Source organism: Solenopsis invicta, chromosome 7, assembly GCF_016802725.1.
Source record: "Solenopsis invicta isolate M01_SB chromosome 7, UNIL_Sinv_3.0, whole genome shotgun sequence".
NCBI lineage: Eukaryota > Metazoa > Arthropoda > Insecta > Hymenoptera > Formicidae > Solenopsis > Solenopsis invicta.
Genome location: NC_052670.1, coordinates 1,642,782 through 1,656,161, shown reverse-complemented (window position 1 = coordinate 1,656,161; position 13,380 = coordinate 1,642,782). Strand labels below are relative to the sequence as shown.

General features: G+C 46.1%; 1 protein-coding gene across 1 annotated transcript in view; it reads right to left on the bottom strand.

The window, feature by feature from the left end:
• Positions 1 to 12,834, bottom strand: part of LOC105195065 (dorsal-ventral patterning protein Sog) — a 35,223-nt gene extending 22,389 nt beyond the window's left edge. Inside the window, 1 exon segment of the mRNA XM_026130388.2 lies at positions 11,422 to 12,834. Coding sequence (XP_025986173.2) covers positions 11,422 to 11,551 — 130 coding nt within the window. The 5' untranslated portion in view covers positions 11,552 to 12,834.
• Positions 12,835 to 13,380: the final 546 nt, after the last annotated feature.

Sequence of the window (13,380 nt, the reverse complement as noted above, 5' to 3'; positions counted from 1 at the left end):
GTGTACGCACGTGTGTAAATAAGACCCCGTCGTCGGACGGAATATCAGGTAAGACCCACATTAGAGGCGACATCGTTTTTCCTTCCGCGCGAGAGGACACGTTCGATCGGTCGCGCACCGGTAAACAAAGTAGTTCCTTTTTTCCTCCTTCGCGTTTTTTCCTCTTTCCCCGGTCGATTGATCGAGAGAATTAAAGGTGACGCGACGCGACGCGACGTGACGTATCGTAGAAAACGTAGAATAAGAAGCGCCTTCTCGAGAATTGGAACAGGTAATTGGACTTTGGTTGATATTCCTCGTGACGAACGAAGGAACTAAGTCACGGTTCGATTCTGCACACCTCTTCGCGGCAGAATGAAACCATCTCCCTTTCTCCCGCGCGCGTGCACGCGTGAGAAAGAGTAATTGAGTTAACTGCATTGGGATTATGCCAGAGCCGAAGCTTGGCTTAAATCAGAACACTGTCTGACGAATAAACCGCCGTTACGTCGGCTCATTCGTATTACTCGAAATTTCACGGCTGGCACGTGTCGATTTTCTCGCGAGCCAAGAAAACCGGCTGTGATTCAGCGTCGTCGCGGTGAGCGAGAGACACGACACACACCGTTATCGATCGTCAGCTTAAGCGTAACTGACAGAAATATATCCGCAAAAGGCGGCGAGAGAGAAAGATTCCCGAGAATAAAAATGATTGATACGTAAATGTTCCGAGTAACGACTTGCAAAGTTATCCGGTCTTCCCCACATACACACACACACACACACACACACACACACACGCACACAATGCGCCGTCGACGTGCCCATTACGGATTCGCTGCAGCCGCGAAATAATAAGAAATGGACGATCGTCGGAGCCGATGACGTACCCACTTTTCCATCTTCTGGCTTGGTAATGCGAGAATGGACATGCCGCAAGTACGAACGATAAATAATACATCAACGCCTCGTTCCGAACGAGTCAGTTCGGTTTATCGGTGCGACGATCGGTCGCTACTAAGAATAAGGAAAAGGTCTTTGCCAGTTCCGCTCAAGGATACCAATCGAAATCGCTCCTCTTTGTGCGACGCGTCAGAGCGGAGAGAAACCGAGACGGATATCTCGGGATATTTTCAATAGAGAAATCCCCGGAGTTGCAACGTAAATTGAGCTAATAGACGCTAAAGTATTTAGCAGAAACGCCAACTAAAACGGCTGTTTTTCACCTCCCACTGCATTGAAAAAGGAATTTCGTAATTAATAATCGAGCCTAGATTATGGTTATTGAGCATTGATGAGATAATTTCGATTAAATGTTCGGTCAACGTAATGAAATATTTAGTGATATTTAGTAACCGGTTTGGTTACTGTTAATATAATTATTAAATATTAAATGTTTAGTTATATCAATTAAATAAATTTAATTGAAATTATTTTAGCTCAATTGTTACACGGAAAAAAAATTAGTTGCAAGAATTTGTACGTGGTTGCTAAATTTCGGTTATATATAATTAAAATTTAAATACCACACAAATTTTTGCTGCAGCAACTGCAGCAAATCTCTTTTTTCAATGCAGATAAAAAATTACGTGTTGTTTGATAAGAATTTATGTATATTAAAAAAAAAGATTTTAGTCATAATAATTAAACTTTAATGAAACAATTTCACATAAATACTTGATTAATACACGGAAAGAACAATTTTACTGCAGCATCTAAAAATTTAGCTAATAGATACCGAATAATATAATTTTATGTTGGATCATCAAAATAGTTATGACGCCCAAGCATGATGATGTTGCTGCAAACAGTTCAACATAATTATTTTCGGCTCTGCATTTCAGTAAAATTGTTCTTTCCGCGCGCATAACCAAATATTTAATAATATTTATTAATTATATTTATAGTAAACGAACATAATAATACCTTATCTAATCGATTACCGAAGGGTTATTAAATATTTGGTTATATCAACTTAATATTCAACTGAAACTATTTCATCAAAGTTTGATAACCGTCATGTAAGCTTGATTATTGCTCAATCAATCTCTCTTTTCAGTGTGCGGTAGATTTTTTGCGTTATCAATGCGTATTCGAGATATCGGACGAGAGAGCGTTGCAATCAACGCGCAATGCACGCGCGCCGACGATGCATTTGGCACCTCGACCGAGCTGGTGTGTTTGTCGTCCGCGCGTGCACTTGTCGACGCGGAGCGGCGCGACGCGGCGAGAGCCCAACCCTCTATTTAACCAAGTTCGAGAACCCCGGCGAGCTCTCGTCTGCTTCAAAGTAAATTTCCGAGGAAGCCTATTTACGCGATGATGATTCCAACAGTCCCGCGGCAGATGATAGATAACGAGCGACCAATCGCGAACCGGCGTTTCGCTCGTGCGGCACCCGGCAGATTTTGACGATGCGCCGTACAGTAATTGCGCCGGCACCGCCGCGGTAATGACGTAAATTAGAAGATTTCGCGGTGATTACGCTCGTTCGTGCCGTTCCGCGAAATCACTTCGCTCCGATGACTCGCGACTTATTAATCGTCCGAGATCCATACTGTGATCCTTGCGAAAGTGGAAGGGGGAGGAGGAGGAGGGGGGGATCCTCCTCTTGCGCCACGTGGCAATGAAAAAGGGGAAATTTTCCGTTCCCGACGACAAAATTGCCCCGTAACGCCAACACGGCGAAACGTTCCGATATGATTTAAACGATCGGTCCGAGAACGAGGTTTACTATATATAGAGCGGCGCCAGAGTAACGTTCTCGAGCTGCTCTGCCCCGTCCAGACTAAACTCATCTCCGCGAGAAACGTAACGCGCAATATTATTTCAGCGGACCGGCGAAACGTTAAGCAACGCGCGACGGCGCGCGATCATCCCGCGATACGGCGCATCTTATCTCGCGCGCGAGGGATAAATCGGGACGATCATCAGTCGCGCGCGCACGGAAGGAAAGAGATAAAAGTCGAGAAGGAGGGCAGAAGAGAAAAAGAAGACGAGCGAACCGTTTAACGGCGGCGCGAGCGTGTCTCCGCCAATAAGACAACCAAAGCTCGGATTCACGAGCGAGACGATACGAACGCGATATGAACGCGATACGAATCGATATCGATCGTACCGAATGCGCCGGGGACGCTGACTCTCGCGATGCTTCGACTTATGTTAGTACGTAAGCACCTAGTAAGTAACGGCCGCCGTAAGTGGGAATGTAAAGCGACGTTAACGGTTTATATAATCGATTAGCGGTTATATCTTTCGCGCGTGAAAGCGACGAAATTGGGAGCTCTTGATAAAAGGGGCTCGCTGACCAACTCGATCCACGGATCAGAAATACGATTGCCGATATAATTGACGATATGATTGCGCTATATACGTACGGAGAATACGATTTTGCTCAAGTATCTAAACATCTAGCTGAATGCAGATCTGAAAATAATTTTATTGGACCATCGAAGTAAATACAATGGAAAAGAGTCTTGCATCATTTAGAAATCTGATAGATTCGACCGATACGTTTGTTGAGAAACGGACGAATCAGAATTCTTGTAGAAATTATCAGATTCTAGTAAAATTTATCAAACATTGTAATTATAATCACACTATTGTAAAATTTGTGGACTTTTGTGAAAAAATATGCGTTAGTTTTTGTGTTAAGTAACGAACGTATTCACGTGTAAATTTAACACATGTCTGCTATGGTAACTGAACTTGATAAATATAAAATATAGAATTGTAAAAATGATTTAAAAAATATGTTAAACCCAAGTTATTTATTAACGATGCAAATTTATTACTTTAACATATTTTTTAAAATTATTTTTATAATTTTACATTTTGTATTTTTTAAAATTTACAGAAAAAGAGTGTTGATATTACACGGTAACACGAGTGGGGATAACTGTGCCACACCTTTTTACTACTCTTTTGTTAATTTCATCATAAAAATCATGTTAATTGTACATACAATCAACTTCAAATTACAATTAAGATTACATTTCTTTTTTGTTGAAATGTTAACGTATTAATGGTCCAGATTGTGTTAAATTAACATGAAATTTTGAGTGAACCGTTTGGGACATGTGATTTATGTTAAATTTAATACAATTTTTTCAACCGTGCAGAGTCCTGTTATAATAATCAGAAATTCTGCTTGGTTTCACCAGAAACGCTCAATTATACAAGTTTGTTAATATAATCACATCATTTTTTTCAGTGTATGACAGATGCTCAAGAATGATGAGCAATACTGTAAAAAATGTTGACATTCTGGCAATCGGCTTCAAAGTCCAACATTAATTATTTTCAAATCTGTATTCAGCTAAATTTTCAGCTAAACTTTAGCAAAACCATTCTTTCCGTACGTACGTTATATACGTTATGTACGTGAAAATTATGATTGCATTTCGAGAGAAACGTTTCCAATCGCTTTATCGCGATTGTAATATCGTATCGAGGCGAGAATCAGTCGCGCGGACTCACCATTCACCAAAACCAGAGACGTGGGTTGGATCTCGACGGCGCGGAAGAAAGTGAAACCTTGACTCGGGCCGAGTTGATAACTCCCGCGCAACATCGGTAACCGACCGTGTGCCTCTCGTTCATTCACCAAATCCGCCTACGAGGTGTATACGACGCGGACGAGATGTTTTTACTTGACGTTTTTTTTTATTTTTTTTTTAATTTTTTTACCTTCACGACACAGACTCGAGAGCGCGACCCTGCCAGCGTGGCGCGGCGTGACGCACCGACGCAAACTGAATTACGTATACCGTCGTCTTATTAATTAGTATATTAAGGTAGCATCGCGAAGTAATAAATTTGATGTTCGTACACGCGCACGGCCGCGTCTACAGGGGGCAGAGGATCGAAAAGTAACACCCCTTTTTTTACGAAGGGCTGGCGGAGCGCGCGGCGATAGTTTGCGGTGAAAGGAGACGCGGTAAAGAGACGTATGAAAGAAAAAGGCACGTTAATGCGATGCCATACGCACGCACGGGACGGCGAATATACGTCGAACATCATATCCATACGTACGCCGCACATACGTAACGAGGAATCTTGTTTCGTTGCGTCTGGTGACCTTGGGTGCACGCGGCGTAAAAGAGCAAACCGACAAATAAACGCCTTCGTAATTTTAGATTCATCAAGTCCACCGAGCGAGCGAAAGGTCTCTCCTCCCTTTTTCTCGTCCCTCGCTCCCTCCATCTCCCTCCTAACCCCCTCGTAATCGCCCCTTATCCTCCTCCCTCTGTACGTGTGCGTCGATCTAGCGAGGAGCGCGCGCAGTGCGCACGGAGACAAAAAGATGCCGGAGCACTATGTCATATACTCGCGCTCGTAGACGCGAAGGCGAGGTCTACTTTGAAGTTCCTCGGGTCCGCGCGCTCGTTAATGCACCGCGTCTATAGCCGCTAGAGATCTTTGTCCTCGGGACAAACCGATTAATTTCCCCTCCCTCCTCCCCTCCCCCTTACGACTTACTTTTCCCCCGGAGCAAAGGAAAGGACACGAGCGTGTGTCGCGCAGCGTACGGCCGTCGCGGCGCGCACACGCTTCATTTTAGCCGTCTCTCCCTCTCCCCCCCCTCTCTCCCTCCCTCTCTCTCTCTCTCTCTCTCTGTCTCTCGCGACGAATTCACAAGCTTCGAATTACTTTCCAACTATCGTGTCCGCCTCAATTGTTCGAGCAAGGTTACACGCGCGGTAAGGCAAGGCTGTCCGCTACAAGGAAACGTATAAAGCGCGAACCGCACCCACGTCATCCGAGGATAATGGCAATGCGCGCGCTATTTTGTGCATCCTGCCGTGCCTTGTCCGGTCGAGGCTCTAACGGGCTCAGCGCGAATCGAGTGTCGATCGTCGACGACGGAAGGCGATATCTTGAACGGCGATCGCCCTAAATCGCCGTGCGTAAGAACGGGCGATATTTTCGAACCGGCGCGGCGCGGCGGCTCTCGTATTTACTCTGTAGAGACATTGAATTAGCATTAGCCGTACAAGATCTTGTACAAATGCGTCCGCGACTACGAGAGAGAGAGAGAGAGAGAGCGAGAGAGAGAGCGAGAGACAGAGAGAGGGAGAGACGGAGAGGGCAGAAGGAATGAGCTCAGGGAGAACGAAGGAGAGGAGAAACGAAGAAGCCGCGTCCGCGTCGCGGAGGTGGTGGTAAGTCGTTTTGTGTCTGCAGCTCGTCTAAATATATACGATCCTCTCTTCGGTGCGGTGCAGCCTTTCTCAAAGAAGCAGGAGAGACGCGAACGGGCCCTGCCACGATTTTAGAGAAATCCCTGTGTTGTGCATATCGTACGAGCGCGAGTGCGGGGAAAGGCGATAAATCGCGCACGTAGACGGCCGATCTGCCCGATCAAAGCTCCAGACCGAAAGACCAGAAAGAAAGAGAGAGAAAGAGAGCACTGCTCCGCCTCTTCCTCTCTCTCAACATCTTCTACTTGATTTACACGATTACTTTATCAGCTTCCAATTAACACGCGAATATCTAATCGCGAAAATAATTTAGGCTTATACCACTTTATACGTAACTCTCCTGTCTTATCTCATTCAATTTTATCGTAATTAATATAATATACGATTAATTTAATAGGATAATCATCGTTAAAGCGGGAAAAGAGAGAGAGAGAGAGAGAGAGAGAGAGAGAGAGAGAGAGGCAAGGAGAGAAGATAAGAAAATGTCTTGTTCATTCCTTTAAAGAATCTTCTAATCTCTTGTTCCTGTTTTCGCTATCGGCTTCCCTCTTACACCAACTGTACAACTGTACGATACATAATCGATCAGGAAGTTAAATTACGTGGGAATTACGATGTCGCGTCGTCGTGCGCGCACGCGTTACGAGTTGCGATGTGCAACGCCGTCGTTTACCTACTTAAAAGAAAAAAAGAGGCGCATTGGCTTACTAAACTTCTTTAATGCACAACGGCGGCGTTGTCTTCGTGGCTGCAGCCAATTAGCCGCGAATCTTGTACGGAGGATCGAGCGACGCGCTGCGCTGCGCGAGCGAGGGCGAGGAAAGGGTCTCTCTCTCTCTCTCTCTCTCTCTCTCTCGATCGCGCCACGTGAATAAGGCCCATTTATGTAAAACTTTCAGGCCTTTTTAAACACGCGCTTCCGAGGTAATCTGCCATCGTATGAAATTGGGTAGAAATTGGTCGAATCCGCCAACACAACGAGACGCATAGTGATTCTTTAGCCAAACGCAGCGCGTCGTCTCTCTCTCTCTCTCTCTCTCTCTCTCTGTCTCTTTAGAAATCTTGCCGCTTGTCCCTTCCCGCCTGGCTGATCGCGTATTAAAATTAATGTTTATACACACGGACGGACCGGTTCTCAAAGCGACGACGTTTGAAAAGTGCTGTTAACTGATTTACACGATGTGTAACGCGGAGGATTCTCCCGTTCGGGGGGGAATAAAGAATGCAAAAACATTCTCTCTTTCCAGGAACTCGAGAAACTCGAAAACTCTGGGTGAATTATAAACGCCGGAAATCGGTGCGCCGATCAAAGATTTTATCGGACGAGATCTGCCCGGCTCGTCTCGTCCGTTCTCCCCCCCCCCCTCTCTCTCTCTCTCGCGACGTGCTATCGTACGATTATCGCGCGTTGTTAAACCAAAGTTTATATCATTGCCGAGGAAGAAAAAAAAAACGATTTCGCGGAAACGCGTCGCGCCCCGGAGACGCGACAGTGAAAGGCAGACACGCGCGTTTATTTCGACGATATTAGAGGCTCGCGATCGTCCACTGTCGCCACCTCGGCGATAAATACTAATTGAGATTAGCATCAGCAGCAACGCCTAACAGGTGTTCCGTGAGAACTTTCGGCAGGCGACGAAAGGAGATCCGAAGGTAGAGGGTGGAAATCTGAGAACGAGAAGAAAATATGCGCCTCTCCGGGCAGTTCTGTCTTCGACGGAAACACGTATAAAACGCGTATACCGTTACTTCTCGATTCACGCAAATGCATACGGAATAAAAATTTCGTTCGCCGAGTCCGAAAACGGTTTTCGAGAAATCTCGGGACTTTCGCATAACACTTATTCAAATTGCAAGCATTCGTGGGAAGGAAAATAAAAAATTGTCTCGCTGCAGAAAAGTAACCGACTCCTCGGACAAATCCTACGTTAAATCAGAGGAACTTGTTAATGAATTCCTTTTTTGATACGCGACTATGATTGAGGATGATCCGAAAATGGTTAGTGTGCTCCGAGAAAAAGATCAGGGTCGGGACGACTTAAGCGGACTTAGTCTCGGTCTACAGGCGTAGCAAGCCTTAAGCCGTAAGAAATTGACCAATCACAGCTGAATGTGAGAAGAATAATTGACTACGGTTGGTCAATTTCTTACGGCTTGAAGCCTACTATTGCAGACCAAGCCAGACTCGTAAGCCAGCAGAATTCAATCGAGCGAAGTTTCGAACGTACTCAACTGGCCGATCCCATTGACAGCTAAATGTATATAATTTTCGGAGGACGCAATGCACAACCATAAATCTTGTTACAGAGATAATTAAGTCTGTTGGAATAAATAGATAATTCTTATCCTAATTAACTAATTAAAAAAAAAAAAATATTCAGATAGTTGTTTTTCGTTGAAGCTGAGGTGGATTTGAATTTAGTTTTAAATGTTATTTAAATGAATTGATAAAAATTTCAACATCTTTGTTGATTGCTCCTTTCCTCCGCGAACCTTCAACGTACTGCATGGGTGCGCGTTTTGTTAAGTTTTAATAAAAAAATGTAAAAGGCGTAAAGCAGACAAGTCTAGAAATTAAATGTATACTTGGACAATTAATTGGTCGGTAAATTTTGTTTGTTATTGATTTAAACATTTAGACTAAATATTTCGTATTAATTTATATATTAACATAAAGTGTCTTTTCTCGTTTGTATTAAATAAATTATATTTCTCTCGTACTTTTTCGAAATAAATTTATGTCCTTGGATTCGCTGATAACATTTGAATATTTATCATATGTGACTTGAAGTAATTTAGAACGCGGATGCACATGTTTAAAATTTCGACAAAGTCGCTCGGAAATCTTTGGCGGGTAATCTAAAGCGTCGTGCGAGACCAAAGAAGAAAACGTTTCGCCGTCGCAGAATTATTCGCGGATTAACGATTCGTTAAACCGTGAAAATCCTTCAAAACACAAATTCGTTGGATTATTCGGCAAACACGCACGCTGACGCATACGCGGCATTGATCGATCGAATTTGTATGCCGCACGATATCGCTGTTACTTTTTTTTTCCCAAAACGCCGCCGTGACGATAATAAAAGCGGCGCTCGATTATCATTGCAATCTCGTACGGCGCGATTCGGGTCGAATTATGCGGACCTTCGGTTCTTCGTTCTCCACGGGTGCGTAAACACGCTTAACGGACGCGCCTGGCGTTCGATAAGGGGGACACGGGATAGTTAAATAAGACAGAAATAAACTAGAACGGGTAACGAAACCCGTGTAAGAAGAATGGAATTGACGGAGGGAAAAAGAGGGCACGAGCAAGCCGGTGGACATTGCTAGATCCTTATAAAGAAGAGAAACGAGACACGTGAGTCCTTTTCTCTCCGCTTGCGCCCTCTCTCTCTCTCTCTCTCTCTCTCTCTCTCTCTCTCTCTCTCTGTCTGTCTTTCTCGGTACAACAATTTCCAAAGATATTTCACGAATGAAACAGAGAACTCGCGGTTTATTCTAGAAAGCTAAATAAATGCTGGGCAAATATTCCAGTAAACGAGAAACGTTAAACATTTAAATATGTTGACTCCACGTAAACTTTTGGAATGTTTTAAAATAATATTGTATCGCAAACATTTTCTCAAAAACATTGTCCGATACAAGATTTTGTCGAAACATTTGTTGAAACGTTTCGAAAACGTTATCTCCAAGTCAAAGTCTGTTTACATTGATGTTGCAAATGAAATATTTTGAAAACATTACATGTTATTGAATATCGTTGAAATAACGTGATACATTAACAATTTAGTTGGAATATGACACATTTTGTATTTTTGAAAACAATATGAATAAATAATGAAGAAATGAGCACTGAGACAAACAATTTTGTTTATTCAATAAATAGTATGAATACCAGTAACAAATATTTGTACACGCATAGAAAAAAATTAATACCAAATCAATTCATTGTTTCATATATTAAGCAAGAATGCAAAATCTTCTTGAAAAAATTTATAATCTTAAACAAATATAATTTACTTGTATAAAGAACATTTTTTTGCTTTATGTAAACAAATTATGTATCTGTTTAAAATTATAAATTCTTCCAGGAAGATTTTATATTCCTGCTTATATAATGAAACAATGAATGATTTCATACAAATTTTTTTTCTGTGTGAAATTTTGCTGAAATACAAATCTGAGAATAATTACGTTGAAGATTAAAAAAATTGCGTCAGATATTCAACTCAGTTATCAGAATGTCAAAATTGCAACAACAGTATCATGCAATGTTTGGGCATTAATTATTTTGGCCCAGCATAAGATTATTTTCTGATCTGTATCCAGCTAAATTTTTAGATGCTGCAGTAAAATCGTTCTTTCCGTATGGATATAGTGACTTGTTGAAATGTGATTTGTTGTCGCTACATGTACAAATATTTGTTTACAGGTACCGTTACTCGTTGAATTAGCAAAATCTTTTCCGTCAGTGAACAAAAGCGCGAGATAGCGGCATGGCGACAGCGGTATGACAATTTGCCACTTGAAAAGTAAAAAAAAAAAAAAAAAACCCAGCAAGAGTGTTCGAGGAGAGTCGATTGTCATCTCACGACGTCGATCTCGTCGTTCGAGCAAATCACCAAAAACTGGCGAGACACTGGCGGCACAGACAAAGGTCACGTTTCAGCGATACCGCGGCGCGGATGCGGAGGAACATGTTTCGCACGGTGAAAGCGTAATCTCGCGCGGCCCGCGCCGCGAGGAAAGCATCGATTACGATCAGCCTCAGGGGAGGAGAGGGGGGGAGGGGCGCCTGCACGCGTCGTCACGCGACGGCGACGGGCGCCGATGCCTCCGCGCTCCGTTTCTTCTTCCCTTTTCCTCACATTTCTTTTACTCTTGTCGCGCGCGTTTCTCATTATGTAAGACGCGGTCTCGCGGTCGCGGAGAGTCCGAGAGAGGCACAGGCACGTAGCAGCCGCGTTCGCCACGTACGACGTCTCTCTAACCTTTAAAGGACAAGAGAGACCGCTCCCAGGCGACAACCGGGCGAAAATCGCCAGGCGCGATCGCGTACAGCGTATACGGAGATCGGAGAAACCTCGAGGGAGACCTCCTCTCAGGGGAGCTGGTACCGGAAAAGGGGGGAAACCTTCCGGAGATCGGGCCGGCCGATAGATCGGGACGACCGGGCCGTCGGCACGTTTAGAGTGGACAACAGTCAACAGGTAAACAAGATTTATAGATCGTCACTCACCGGCGGCACGATGCGGTCTCCTCGCCCAGTCATCCTCTATCAAGGGTGCCACTTTTCGCGCGCGCAACGTCAAAGGACAGGAAACGACGATGAATAGGATCGGCAGCATCAGACCACCGTGGAGATGCATCTTGGCGACTCTCGGTCTCTCTCTTTCTCGAGGTGGTCACCCTCCGTTCTCTCACTCTCTCTCTCTCTCTCTCTTTCTCCCTCTCTATTCGCCGGTTATTCTCTCGCACGCGTTCTGGCACTCGTGCTGATGCCTTACGCATATAGCGCGTCGTCTCTTCCTCCTCCTCCTCCTCCTCCTCTTCTCTCTCTCCTTCCTAGCGTCGAAGCCGCAACACTGGTCTATTAACGACCCGTTCACTGCACAAAACTTTCTGCACTATCTCGGCACCACGTAACGTACCCCTTTTGCTCCCGTCGCGGCGCGCGGACGACGAAAGAGGAAAAACTTGTAGACTAGATACGAGTAAAAGAGAGAAAGAGAGCGCGGGTCGTAGCGCGGAAATAGTTTAAAGGCGCGAGGCGCGACGCGCGACGCGAGATAGAGATTCTTCCTGCTCTGTGCTCGGCGTGTCGCGGCTGGTGGCGCGTGTCTAGGTGGTCGTCGCGCTCGAGTCCACGACGATCGTCCTCGGGTTCGGCATTACGTGTTCTCGCGCTCCTCTCGCGCGAAGCGTAGCGAAGAACTGCCGAGAAAGCCTCCCGGTCGCGCTCTCTCGCAACTCGGCGCAACGCGCTCCTCTCGCGCACCTCTCCGCACCGTACCGCCGGCCGGCCACGAGAGCGCGCGATACTGCGGCGCACGTTTTATAAGGTGGTTAGGTAGTAGAGTACTACACACGTAGCTGCGTTATACGAGAGAGTACACCGAAGAAACACGGTGAGGAGAACAGAGTGGAGGTGGCGACGGCAGCAGCAGCAGCAGCAGCAACGACTGCTTCGTCGTCGTCGTCGTCGTCGTCGGCGGCGACGGCGAATACGCTCTCTCTTCCTCTCTTCTTCTCCTTCCTACCTCTTCGTCTTCTCGTTTCGCGCCCCTGCTCTCGCGCCACCCGCGTGCGTGCGTGCGTGCGTGCGTGCGTGCGTGCTTACGTCTCTCTTATTCTCCTCGCCTCGCGCCCGAGCGATCGCGCGAGTATACACCTCTCTCGCCACTCTTCTACTTCTACAGCGATGCGTTAGGCCGGTTCGCGTCTGACTGACACACGGTGCGACCGGCACTCTGATTTCCCGACCACGAGTTGCGCCGCGCGCGCCAAGCGTATCGGATAGCAAACGTCCGACTGACTGACTGACTGACCGCGAGCCGTCTGGTCAACTCCTCCCTGGTGGGAGGAGGAGGGGAGGAGGTCCTCCCGCGCGAGCGCGAGCGCGGCCGGCCGCGCTCCGCCACCGGCGGCCGTCTCCGTGTCCTCCTCCACGCCGTCTCCGTGTCCTCCTCCACGCGAGAACGCGAGACCGCGAGATCGCGGCAACCGGGAAAACGGCGAAGCCGTGCAGCGCGAGCTACGACCGAGTTTTCGGCCACTCGGAGAAGCTGCTGCCCGCGTTTCGAATTCCGGCGATCGTCGCGCGCCCGCGTCACGCCTAATATAAAACGCTTTTCCACTTTCGTACGTTCCCCTCTGCCCCGCGAGTACGAACGACCCGACCGACCGACCGACCGACCGACCGACCAACCGACCGACCACCACCGACACCTCTTGCCAACGGAAGCGTCGCTCTGTCTGGCGTCGCACGCTCGCTTCTCTCTTATAATAGTACGTAGCCACGTGCTGTACCGCTCTCTCTTTCTCTCGAGCGAGGCGACCGATCCTCCTCTCTCTCTTTCGTCAAGGAAAATAAAAAAGATTCGCTCCGAACGATTATCACCGCGGCGACGACGGTTCGTTATCTCGAATCCTCAAGGCTCGTCGACGTATACGACTTATACAACTGTCGACAGTCGAC